The sequence below is a fragment of the Manis pentadactyla genome, chromosome X, assembly GCF_030020395.1.
Source record: "Manis pentadactyla isolate mManPen7 chromosome X, mManPen7.hap1, whole genome shotgun sequence".
NCBI lineage: Eukaryota > Metazoa > Chordata > Mammalia > Pholidota > Manidae > Manis > Manis pentadactyla.
In genome coordinates this window covers 129,756,467-129,770,089 of record NC_080038.1, presented here as the reverse complement: position 1 = coordinate 129,770,089, position 13,623 = coordinate 129,756,467, and the positions used below count along the sequence as shown (strand labels likewise).

General features: G+C 43.9%; 1 protein-coding gene across 1 annotated transcript; it reads right to left on the bottom strand.

Moving 5' to 3' along the window:
• Positions 1 to 11,140: 11,140 nt before the first annotated feature.
• On the bottom strand, positions 11,141 to 13,022 carry LOC118935162 (small integral membrane protein 10-like protein 2A). The gene has a single exon (XM_036931246.2). It carries the CDS (start codon positions 12,773 to 12,775, stop codon positions 12,569 to 12,571), a length of 207 nt encoding a protein of 68 aa, XP_036787141.1. The 5' UTR covers positions 12,776 to 13,022; the 3' UTR covers positions 11,141 to 12,568.
• Between the last annotated feature and the right edge of the window lie 601 nt (positions 13,023 to 13,623).

Below are 13,623 nucleotides of genomic sequence, written 5' to 3'. Positions count from 1 at the left end.
GGATGCATTAATGACAGGGGCTTGGTGGCAGGGGAATGGGGTCTCCAGACAATGAGGGGAAGTTCCCCCCTTTGTTAAACTCTCCCCTTTCTTTAGGGAAGTACTCTCCTAAAGGGAGTAGATAATCTAATACCTCTGAAAAGTGATCCTTTTAGCCACTTCAGGGAGGCCATAAACACATATTTGGGGATTGTGGAGGTGATAGGGGAATCTCCCGATTTTCCTGATCCTCCTAAGGGTAAGTCAGGGGTAGGGTCACCAGCATAGTTGTACAGAAGATCAATTCAGAAGTCAGTAGGACCAAAACTAGAAGCATCAAGCACACAGTTAATTCCTGGTGAAGCCTGCATTGGAATCTTGGGCCCTTGTGTCTTAGGCATCTTTCATTACACCATACCACTAGGTCTTATAAAGGCTTTGTAATAGCAGAATTAAATTACTTAAGTGGGTTAAATAATTTTTTGGCATTGTATGTTATTTAAACATACCAATACAGATTCCAGTTTCTGTATAAATTTCCAATTAACTAAAATTACATGCCTTCTGTAGAGCTTACCATAGCTTAACATTTCAGCAAATAGCCTTATGTTTGTAGTTATTAAAATCTGCCCCAAAGGAAAGGATAGCTAGGCTGTGGCAGTCTCTTCTACATGTCGATATGTTGGGTGGTTGTGCACAGGTCTCTCCCTAGGATTTCAAAAAGATCTTGGGGGCAGGTATCAGCAACTCTGTTCTTGCCATCCAGTCTGGGGGGCCCTAGCTGCAATGTTTCATTTCCTGCCTGAGAAGTTCCTCAGTAAGCAGAGTTCAAATCACTTCTCTTTTTCTCCAATTGCTGCTGGAGCTTTATATTCCTTTTATTACTCTCTTGTGTTACAAAGTGAGATACACATTAGGCTATGAGCCATTTCTCTATTTCAGGTCAGTGGTTGTGATTTTACCTGGGGCATTTGCTAAGCACCTTTACCATACCAACCACCACGAAATTACATTAGCGCTGATCAATACCTTCCCAGGCATCACCAGAAGTGCACTTCGTGGAGGCGGGCCGGGTCAGAGGCAGGCGGGGCCATGGGTGGTACCTGATGCTGGAGTGAGTTCCATCCGTAAAGCTGGTTGGTCGCTAGTACGCAGGCGCCATATGGTGGCGCGAGCCGGGGCTGGAGAGGTGGAGGGGTTGGAGTAGTGGCTGGGCCTAACGACAGCTCGAGGAGGCGGGGTCGAACTCGAGGGGGCGGGGCCAGAGTTGAGAGGCGGGGAACTACGGTGGGAACCCAGGACACCCGATCACATGGTGAAGGCAGAGCCTGCTGCATTTGGAGAGGGGAGGGTCAAGTGCTCTGGAGCCTAGGGAGTCGTCCTGGTGCACACCCGCCCTGCCCGCCACTCCCCTGCTCTTGTGTGTTCCTTGGGGGACCCTCGGCCTCTGCAGGCCCCTTGCACAAAGTTCTGTGAACACATTTTCCTGCTTATGCATGCATCTGTAGGCCAGACATCATTGGCACCCAGGCTGCAGAGGTGGTTGCTTGCCACATTAATGGAATAACCCCAAATGTTAGCCAACATGAACCAGAACAGCATATTCAAAGAATAATGCACCATGTCCAGGGAATGTAAGGAAGGCTAAATGTTAAGAAATCTATTAATTTGCTATATTTAGTTTCCAAAGGAAGACAACCATATGTTCATCTCCATCAATTTTGAAAAGATAAAACTGAGGGATTGTATGATTTTATGTTGGTCTTTGCCATCCATCTGCCACAGTCGATATGAGCCAATAGCTAGAGCAGAGTCTTGTAAGTGAAATACGGACTCATAAAACAACATGAGCTAATATATAGGAGCAAAGTCTTCATGTGGGATATGAATTTAACCAAGGTGTGTGAATCCCTTCTAACCCACTGTGGTGAGCACTAAATCAAAAAGCTGTAAAGGAACCATCTGCGGGTTTGCAAGTGGTTGGAATATCAGCTCACCCTTCCCTCTTTGTACCCTAAGAGGAATATAAAATAGAGGGAATCTCTTGGCTACCTCCAGAAGAGTGGAAGAGAAAATAAACACCTAGCCCACAACTTGAATGTTGTGCTAAGTTCAGATGCAGGGTTAAGGTTTTAGACCACTGTCTGGGATCAATCACACACTGCTTTGTGATGACAAATAAGGCGTGGCTTGTCACCATTTAAGTTAGAAGAAAGAATGTGGTATGGACTTGCATTCTGAGCAGGTTCAGAATATTGGTTCCTGTTTTGGTTGCAGTGTTAATGAAAAGGACAACCTCCACCAAAGGGTTGGTCATCACAATAATACTTTGTTCTTTGGTATTATCTTTCATTTGAGGCATTAAGAACACTTTGAAAACACACACCCCTATGAGGTTAGTCTATTCTTTTTTTCCCATGAGAAGTTCCTTAATATAACGAGCAATGATTGATCAAAAGAGAATGGTTCACTAAGAATCTTAGGATGTAGACTCAGAGTGGCCTTGGCTATCTCCCAGTGCTACTGAGGCAGATGACAGAGGGACACAGGCAGATAGAGTTCAGGGCCTCTGTAAGTTTCAAGAAGCTTCAGGGGCCTTGTAAATTTCAAAAAAGCTCCAATCCAACTCAGCCATTCAGGAGTACACCTGTACACCTACAAACCTCAGCTCTGATTGGTTATGCCCTATGCAAATGAAACATTGTACTTTCAGCCAATCAAGAGGGGGTTGTGATGTCATCACTTCAGTTCTCTATTTGGTCCAGAGAGGGTGGGACTTTCTCCTCTCAGGAGGCAATATAAATCCCTGCCCCTCATAGCATCCACCCTTGGAGCCCTTCCTGAATAGCAGGAGCCTTCTCTTTTCACTCAATTAAGAGCCTTGCTGGTTGCTCCTTACTCTTGTCTGCTGGTTTCATTCCTTGTCGCCTGAGACATGATCTTGGGAAAAACAACATCTCGAGTGGTAATACTATAACCTAACTTGAATCCTCCCATCCCCCAAATTCATGTAGAAGCCCTAACCTCAATGTGATCGTATTTGGAGATAGGCTTTTAGGAGAGAAGGTTAAATGAGGTCATGAGGGTGGAGTCCTAATCCTATAGGATTGGTGGCCTTATTAAAAAGAGGAAGAGAGAGGAAGCTCCTTGCTGCCCACACACATCAAGGAAAGGCCATTGAGGATGGAGCAAGGCAGTTATCTGCAAGCTAGGAGGAGAGCTCTCACCAGGAATCAAATTGGCTGTCACCCTAGTCTAGGGTTTTCCTAAGTGTAATCTCAGTAACACTGGTGTACCTGAACTGTTAGTAGGTGTTGGTACTTTGGTCAAACACCTTTGAGAAGGCCGTGTAATATTAACATCTATTGCACATTAGAATATTACGTGTTTTCAGCCAGAGCCCTAGAGTGAGGAAACTTGATTACCACTATTGGAGAAGCACCTATTAAAACATCACAGATTCCTTACATGGAGAGTGCTTTGGGAGCACCAGTGGAATGTTTTTTTGTTTTGTTTTATAGGCCCTGACTCTGTTCCACATTTACTGAATCAGAATATTTAGGGGTAAAGCATGAGCATAGATATATATTTCAAAGATCACAGATAATTTTGATGAACAGCCCTAATTACAAACCACTAAAGGCAAACATGCCTTGTGGAGCTGAGTTTGAGAACTACTGATCTAGGACAACACCCTCATTTTTAAAGGCAAGGACATTGAGGTACCAGTAGGAAAAATGACTTCCTTAAGTGTGCATGCACAGCAATAATGTTTAAGTTCTTTTTCCTCTGGTATAAATGACCTCTAGATGGCAGTCTATTTCTTGGTTTTAGTCAGCCTGCACGGGCAGAAAACTGAACAGTTACTGGATGAATTTGAGCATTGAAATACAACAGTTTAGTCCAATGAGTGTCTGTTGTGATAACGTTGCCTTGAACCAAGCAGGGCCATTTCTGTGTATTCCTCACAGGCCAGGTTTCCAGCCTGGAAAGAACTGTGGGAAGAGGAAGTCTAGACTAGGTAGGGAGAGGTGAGGGGTGGCAGCACCTTTCCGATGGAGCCTATTGCAGCCAAGAAGCCTCTATTCTGCCCGAAGCACTATCTCCTGAGTTCTGGCTGATGGACAGAGATGTACGTCAGGCTGAGACAACTGGTTTCCACAAGCCACCCCTCAGTTGATATATTCCTTTGGAAGGAATACGTTGAAAAATATATCTGATGAAGGGCCCTTTAGAGAGATGCTTTTTGGAATCTTGTCATTTTGAGAACCTTTTCTCTCATCCCTACTGTCTTCATTAGAATCCTAAAATATTTGTAGAGTTTCAGACTCTCCCGGGCCAATCCCAGGGTTCTAGTTTTAAATCTGTCACTAATTTCCAGTGTGACTGAGCAAGTTGCCTCCCCTCCCTCATTCTCAGTTTCAGCATCTGATTTATTTTCATTAAACTCTTCCAAAAAATCAGTGACAATTTGGATGATAGCTACTACTTGACTTCAGCGACTCTAATAATCTATGTCGGGCAAGATAGATAATCACACACACACAAGAAATGCACATATGCATTTCAATACCTGTTACATACTTAGTAAGGACTTTGCCTTTTTAGTGCCATCAGTGGAGAAGTCCAGAGGTATAGCGGGCTGCAGACACTAAGCTGCAGTTCCACTTCTCTGTGATTCCTTTGGATCTATAATTCTACATGATTTGGCTTCATGGTCAGGCTCTTGGCAAGATGGCTACAACAGTTTCCAGGAGTCACATCTAGATCTAAAAACTACCACAGGAGAAAAAAAGGACAGCCCTTTCTGCATTTTCTTCTTAGGAGAGAGGAAACCTTCCTTGGAAGCATCCTAGTCACTCCACTGGCCCTGATTGGGTCATATTCCCATTGGTTTCTTTTTCCATTTGCTGATAAAAGGAATAGCAGAATCATGATTATAGGTGAGTTTGCATTAATCACTGTGGGGGCAATGAATATTGAAGTGTAAACCCTCTTTCCTCCCCAAGTAGAGAAGGTTAAATGCTTATGTAGAAGCCCTAACTCCCACTGTGACTGGGTTTGGAGATAGGGTCTTTGAGAAGGTAATTAAGGTTAAAATGAGGTTGTAAGGGTGGGGCCCTAGTAGGATAGCACTGATGTCCTTATAAAAGAAAGAGACGCTAGATGTCTCTCTCTCTGTGTGTACACACAGACAGAAAAAAAAAAGGCCACGTGAAGACACAAAGAGAAAGCAGCCATCTACAAGCCAGGAAGAAGGGCCTCACCAGAAACCAGCCCTGGCTGACTTTGGACTTCCAGTCTCCAGAACTTTGAGAAAGTAAGTGTCTGCTGTTTAAGTCACCCAGTCTGTGGTATTTTCTTATGGCAGCCTGAGTGTACTAATACACATGCAGAGGTCTCTGCCTATAGATAACAAAGCTTGCAGTTCCCAGGAATGAAATCTACAGATAATCCACCAGCGCCTTAGTTGATCTGTGTAACCAAAATGATTCTTAGGTCTGGCCGGCAAACGCAGCTGGCTTTGGAGTCACCACACTTAGCCTAACAGCTAGAGGAATAGCTCACAGAATTCCCAAGCATGAGTCATTAATGACACAGACCCAGGGTCCTTAGAATGGAGGGTTGGTGTGGTGAACCTGAATAAGAAGCTTGATGTGACACTTGTGCACCTTCCCCTTGGCTTTCCTGTCAAAGCACCTGCAGCCAGTGACCTTGGAATGTGCAACAGGGAGCGGGACAGCCCCAAACCTTGCAGACTAAGTAGAAACTGCCTTTAAGTCAAGGCTAGTGCCAAGGGACCCAGAACACCCCTGCAGGAGGGTCTGCCACAGAGCAGAGGGGTGCTGCTAGAGGTTAGGGGGACATGGAGTTCTCCTCTGAGTCTGCCCCTGGGAGGCTGCCAGTGAAACCCTGGCCCCTTCCTCTGGGATCACCCTACCAGTTCCTGGATGTACTTCCCATCAAGCAGCATCCACACAGTGCTTTATGTTATTGCTGTTGTTCAGCCCCCACTCCACCACCAATGTGGCTGAGGTCCCTCTTAGAGAGGGACAGTTGGGTCTCCTTTTAAACCCACCAGACCAAGTCCCCAACCCCTCTCCAGGTGGAGTGTTCTTTCTCTGGCTAGTAGCTGTGGTTCGGTTGCTTCCTTGAACTTCTGCTCCAACACAGTGTAATGGAAAACACTAGTCATCTTCTGCACCCTCTGAGAGAGGCAGAGAGAAGGCACAGAGTGGGAGCCTGCCCCCATCTTTTTTTTCTGAAGCCCCTACTCTCCTGCTGGGACAGGCTGCTCCACCAAGCCTCCTGATTTCAGAAAATCTCCAGCCAGAGACACGTGCCCGCCCATCTCCTATATACTGCCACACTGGATAGCTTGGCCCCAGGGGAAGGGATATTAGGGTTAGAAGGTGCTGTAAGACCACCCCCTCCATATCAGCAGAGAAAGGAAAACACAATAACTTATCCTTATGGGAACTGCAGAGATTTTTTCCACCATCCACCACTTGAAAAATGCAGATGTTGTTCCTGCCATACACAGGCTAATGTGCAGTGCTCTTTGTTCCTACCACACACACAGCTAAAGCGAGCTCTCCAGCTGATGCAGGCTATGCTACTAGGTCTGCTCCTTAGCTCCTGTAATCTAGCAGATCCAATAGTGCCCAGAATGTTTTGGGTAAATCAGTATGCAATATGGGGCCTATGGCAAGCCCTGATAAGAGAATCGCAGCAGAGCCTGCTAGGACGTGACAAATAGTGCTGAACAGCAACCAGTATAGAGTGCTGTTTCTCCCATTGCCAAGAGTTTGCAAGTCTGGTAACAAAAGGGTGGAAATAAAGGTGATGCCTCTCATAATTACACCTGACCCATCTGCAGCTCTGATCTCTGCTGGTTTAGAAGTTTAGCTCCCTAGAAGAAACACATCCAGTGTGGGATGAAACAATGGATCCACTTAATTTAAGCCACTCTTAGCTCCTGGAGCCATGTAGAATAGGTGATGATGGTTCATGCTACAGAATGAGGATAGGGAGGAGTATGAATGAGACCAGGGGATCCCCTAAGGTGACTTCTTACACTACAACCCTGAGGGGGTCCATGACACAGCAGTGAAACCCTACAAAGGACCGCCTAGGGCTCTGACTCCTCAGGAATGAAGGACTGAGCCTGCCCAGTAGGAAAGGCAAAAGGAACATGGGATTGACAGAGAAGGCATAAACAAACAGGACCACCTCATGGCTATGTCAGAATGAGGACTGTACGTTCTACCTGTATTTCCCTGCTGTCTTTTTTATTCATTTATTTAATTCTCTCATCTCTTCTTTAGTATTGTAAATAGGATAGAGTGGTGGTGGTGAATTCACCACTGAGGTAATAGAATTGTAGAATAGTAATATCAAGTTGGGATAATGGCAGAACTAGACAAAGAAGAAACATCGGCAGAACTTGAACTATAACCAGAGAACTAATGACCTCACCTCTGACTATGGTAATTAGAAGTGTTTGTATGTGTTGTATCTCTCTGGGTAGTTTGTGGTTATACACGGAGTAATTAAATTACGCCGGGCCAGCATTTTTGGAATCACGTGACTGGAAGGATGTTTGTGCGTGCTAGAAATCCAAGGAGTGTAAGGCAATGATTGTCTCTATTGCTTTTCTGTCTTCCTAACATTCCCTCCTTTTGAAAACTACTGAAAATCATGGGGATTTACTACTACTCCAGGACACAGAATACTTGGGGTAGAAATAGAGGTGACAGAAAGACATCAGTATCCAGGAAAGCCCCAGAATATTGGCTATCCTTGCCTATCCTGGAACCTCCACTTTTTAAGACTTTGGTTTTACCTTGCCCAGAATCATTCAGATTATTTGGCTTAACAAAAATTGAAATTATGAACTTAGGAACTCAGGAATGAAGGACTGAATCTGCCCAGTAGGAAAGGCAAAGGAATGTGGGATTGACAGAGAAAGCCTAAACAGGACCCAAGCATTTTTAGTGTAAAATTTGCAAAGTAAAATACACTTATACTAAAACCAGTAAAGGAAATATGTTTCCAAGCATTTTTCAGGAAGAATTTGAAGCACGCTCTTATATTTCCAGTAGAACTACCAAAGTGGGAACTTGTGGGAAATCATGTCTTGAAACATATAGTGACAGAAAGAGAGAAAGATAGACCACTCCCACCCCTATCCTGGGATGACAATTCTAGAAACAGTCTCTCTGAGTTGCTGGAAAAGGGAGTTAATGTCAGTAAGTCATTCAGGTCACTGGAACCAGTCTGCGTCTAAAGGCAATCACGGAACTATACAACGAAGGGGATCAAGAGTCACCACAGAAGCCCAGCCTGCGGAACAGTCTGGGGAGATCCAGGGCCTGGAACCTGCTGCCTATAATGTCAGAAGTTCGGTCATGTTGAGATAGAGCAGAGAAATGGGGCAAGGGTCATGTCATTGTAAAATCTACTTAGCCTGTGAAAAAGGCCCAGTTTGTTCTTTAACTTAACCTATATGCTGTTCTTCCTCTTCTTCCAGCCCCTTAAATCAATTAGTAACTGCAAGCAGGACAAGAGAGACCTCCAGGGTATAAATGAACCTATATGGGTAAAGAATGCTGAGATCTGGACCAACACAGTCACCTAAATAACCCTATTCTTAAGACAAAACTTCCAAGGAATTATGAATCACCTGTATACATCATGGTTTATATAACCCTCTATCCAAAAGGCCCTATAACACCCCAAACCTTAAATCCTTAAGCGTGCCTCCTCTCTGAGGTTGCCCACCCTCCCGTCTGAGTGTGTACTGTCTTGTACCAAATAAGCTTTCTTGTTGCTAAGCCAGCTGCACTTGTCTTTGACTCTTTTCCATGATAAGGACAAGAACAGTCCATTCTCCACCTCCGGTGGTAAATGTCTTTGTCACTGTACTATTTCATTCAGCTTCCTAGTCTTAACAGAATCATTTTCTCTCTCTGTGTTTTAATTTAAACCAGTAGGTAAGTGGAAGTTCTCAAAATACAAACTCACTCTGTCCAATGCTCTGTGGCTCCCCCAAATTCTGGAGTGGTAGGGATGTAATTCCCTTGCCATGCTGATCCAGTGGACACTGGATGCCCGGTGACCCTGGCTTTAGGAGTTGGCAAGAGATTTTTCCCCTATGCTCAACAGTTCAGTGACCTTCCCTTTCCTCCCTCTGGACTTCCTTGTTCTCTGCTGCCTGCACGCCTGCTGACATTCGCTTCTACTCTTGCTTTAATGAATTCCTTCCTTATCTACACTCATCCAACCTGTTTGTGAATTCTTTCTCAGAGTCCAGAACCCTCCTCTGTCCAAGTTGAAGTTTCACCTTGTGCGCAGGGAGAGACCTCCCCAGACGCAGCTGCCTGACAGAGTCAGGAGAGGACCAGGAGTCCAGGTAGAAAGACCTGGTATGTAAGAGAGGAGCTCTCTTCCATCTGGTGCTTTCAGAGAACTGCATCTTTGGAAAAATCTGAGTTAAAGGACATTTCCTGGTGTTCTAGGGTAGTGTTAGCAGTGCTCAAGAGAACCGCACCTAACTACAATGAAGCCTGTGCCAGAAGTTGCCAGAGGTAATCAGCTCATGAAGGTGGTACAATTGTGGAAGTGAAGAGGTTCCTAAGTCTGAGGAAGCTATAGTTTCGCTGGCTTTTTTTTTTTGGTTGGGGGCTGTAGGATAAGAGAAATTATATCTGCAGTTAATCAGGGGAAATGATTTGAAAAGTAAAAACCATGAAACCAAACCCCTGTGCTCTTTGCAAGTTGGAATTTTAGAACTGTCTCTTTAGAAACCGTGTGTATTTTCTGTTAATGGGTAAAAAGTTGCTTTCTGAGGAGAATCTGAAATTTGTTCTACTTTCCACATTGAAACCAACTTGCTTTGATTAGAATGCAAGTCCTCTCTGAGCGACTGAGTTCCACCTGGCCCTCCCTTAATGTGCTCTGCTGCAGATACCTGAGAGTGCCTAGCCCTGTTTTCCCAAAGTTCGGCATCCATGGCACCTGTTTGGATAGTGAGTTTTACATTCAAAATTTCAAGGAGGCCTCACAACTTAGTATAAATACAATGAAAAACGAATCATAACAATGAATGTCCATTATCAGTAGGAATAATATTGTTTGCAGTATTTCATCATTCTACCACTAGTGTGTGCTTCTCTCCTCTCTTTAGGGGTAATAGTCCCTATCTCTAGGTGTTGTAAGGATTAAATGGAATGATGTATATAAAGTGTTTAGAACATTGCATGGTATGTCGTAAGTGTGCAATAATGCTGCCAAAGTATTATTTCTCTGTATGTGGAGTGTATGAATGTAATATACATCTGTTTCTCTCTGGCTCAATCACTGTTGGACATTTTTTCCACTGTCTTGCTATTATGACTTATGCTAAAATGTAAGAACCTTGCCTAAACATCATGAGGCACTCATCCAAGTATCTACCAACATACTGTATGATCTCACTTATATGTGGAATCTAAAAGCCAAACTCAGAGAGTAAAATTGTTGGTTCCAGGGGTTGGGGGTGGAGCACATGGGGAAATGTTGGTCAGAGTATAGAATTTCATTTACTCAGGTTGAATAAATTCTAGGGATCTAAGGCACAACGTTGTGATCATAGCTTTCAATATCGTTTTATATACTTGAAGGTTGCCAAGACACCAGATCTCGAATGTCCTTACCACAAGAAACAAATGGTAATTAAGTGATGGGGACAGAATGGAAGTGCTGGCTAAAGCTGGTGGCAATAATATTGCATGATATGTACCCAATTAACAGTGTACATCTTAAATTTACACAATGTTGTGTGTCAATTCTATCTCAATAATGCTGGGGAAAAAAAGTTTTGAAAATTTTAAGTTTTGAAAAATTCATCACATTTCTGGTTTTCTTTTTACCTGATCTATGACATGGCAGAGATTTGCTCATGCAGTTTCAGAGTGAGGAAGCTCTAGGCTACCTATAGATTACTGGCCATTTTTAGTTTTTAAGCATTTCTTTGTGGTCTACAGTTTGCTTGGAAAGCACGGAAACTAGATTTCATGTAATCATTCAGGAACATTTTAGGACATACATATACTTTTGCAGTAAGATAGGAAGCAGAATCTACCTGGCCCCGTGTGTCATTTCCCAACTCCCCCTCTCCACGCCCAATTTCTTTCTAATTGCAGTAAATTCATTTTTAATCAAAGCAATGCACGCATGTATAGTTTTAACAATCAAGTAATAAAAAAGGGCATATAATGAAAAGTAAATCCCTGCTCAATTTCTCAACTCTTCCCTAAGCCACAAAAACTTTTATAGTTTTAAACAATAAAAAAGGGCATATAATGAAAAGTAAATCCCTGCCCAATTTCTCAACTCTTCCCACAAAAACTTTTACATGTGTCTGTTTAGTGGTTACCTCCGCTTTTCTTAATAATATGCTTTTATGACTATTTCTTGAATTGATGACATGAGGTATTTTCTCACTGGCTTCCTGATGTCTCCCCCCTACCCCTTTCCTCCTCCCTGGATATGGCTGTGCCACTTATCCGGTTTGTTGCCTACCTTCTTCACTTTAATAATATAATCCTGACACCAATCATTCAACTATCTGAACTTACTACTTTGAGAATAACACCACTATTCCATTTCTTCCCCTCTGCCTGCCAACTTGTTGCCAGGACTTTTACATTGTCCAAGTTGCTAACATTCCCATAACATTCTATAACCATAATTAAATCTTCCCTTCTTTGCCTATGACTTACTCTAAAAATGGAAAACCATTAAGTAATTATTTCTATTGTTATGATTATTTCAATATTGTCCACCAAACAGCAAAGTTGAAATGCCTATGACTGGATTTTCTCATCTGTGGCTACAGAGTCTTGGTCCACGTGCCAGTGTTCAAGCAGATTCCCTTTCTCACACTCCTGGCAATGTTCACAACCAGGCCACATCTGAGGTTGCTTCATATTTGAAGCATGCTTTCCTTGTACAGTTTGAAATGACTGTTTTTTCCTGTAGTTTCTGTTTTCCATTGGTTTTTTTCTTTGGGGATGAAGAAATGTATGCCTTCCAGATCATGTTATTTTCCTCCAGCTTCTGTCTCAACCCCATCAATTGCTTAGAGTGCATTCCATTAATTTGGAAGTGTATTAACTTCTTATTCTAACTTGGAAGATTTGCCCCCGATTTGGACCATTCTTGTAGTTTCTTTCATTTGTTAGTTAACTGCTCCTATTTTTCCCCCTTATGACATCCTGGATTCATTGTCATTTCTTAACGTTCGTGCCGTTTTTTGTTTTATGGATGCAAGAACTTCTGAAGTATTTCTGAGGATTTTCTGAGTTTTAAGTTCTGTTCCTTGAAATAACTATTTCCTTGAGGGTCAACTTTTCGTTATATTTTAGGCTTTTCTGGTTATATTGCAGGCTTTCTGCGAAGTGATTGAAAAAAATGAGGCACTGGAAAGACAGCCAGGCAGGTTGCCGGCGTGTGCGAGATGAGCGGGTCGCTTTGCTCTAGGGCGGGTGAGCTGGCGATGGAAGTCAGCCATCCTGCTGGGGGCCCCGAACGACACAAAGTTGCTCTAAATATGTACCTGCAGACGGACGTTGAGAATCACGGAGGCCACGACGTAGAAGTACGGGAAATTCATGCGCAGCCGCCAGGCCAGGTCGAAGAAGGTGATCAGCGTGCGCGTGAGCCCCTTGCAGAAGGCGCGGTACGAGCCGCCAACCCCAGCCGAGCGCGAGAGCCGCACCGCCAGGCCCGACAGGGCCGCCGCCGGCGCCATCGGTCTCGGGGAGCTTCCCAAACGGTGCTTAAAGCCCAGGGACTCCAGCCGCGGCGTGGACCCGCTGACCGTCGGACAGAGGGACGCTCCGGGGGGAATCCGTGCGGGGCTCTGGACGGCCGCAGAGGTGAGCTGCGCTGCCCGGGAGTGCCCTCCTTCCCCTGCAGCGCTCGACCTGCGGCGATTGCTGGTGCGCCGGCGGCGCCCGCCGGACAGAGCTGCCTCGGGCCGGGCGGGGCGCCAGAGATGGCGAACCCCCGGACGGGGGACGGGGACGGGGAGGGGGAGGGGCGCGCGGCTCTCCCTGACGCCGGTGGGCCCTTTTTTGTTCATTTTAAAATTTTAACGGAAGCAAAACGAAACTTGCTCAAAATGTTTAAAAATTTCCTTCATTAGCATGATCTTGAGCAGCTTAGAAGCTTGAACTCATCCTCAACTGTAAGCTAGTACAAATAATAAGAAACCTACGCATTTTCAGAACTTTAAAATGTATGCATTGTGTTTCAGTGATTCAAGTGACTTTTTTGTTTTAGATCTTTGGTATTCTTTTTTTTTTTTTTTTTGCCAGCTTTGAATTTATTTTCTTTTTTTTTTTTTTAATAATTATTTTTTTATTGAAGGGTAGTTCACGCACAGTATTACATTACATTAGTTTCAAGTGTACAACACAGTGGTAGAACATTTATATACCTAATTCGAGGTTCCAGCTATCACCCTACCAAGCTGTTACATTATCTTGACTATATTCCTTATGCTATACATTACATCCCGGTTACTTATTTATTTTACCATTGGAAGTCTGTCCTTTTTTTTTTTTTTTTTTTTTTTTGTGAGGGCATCTCTCATAT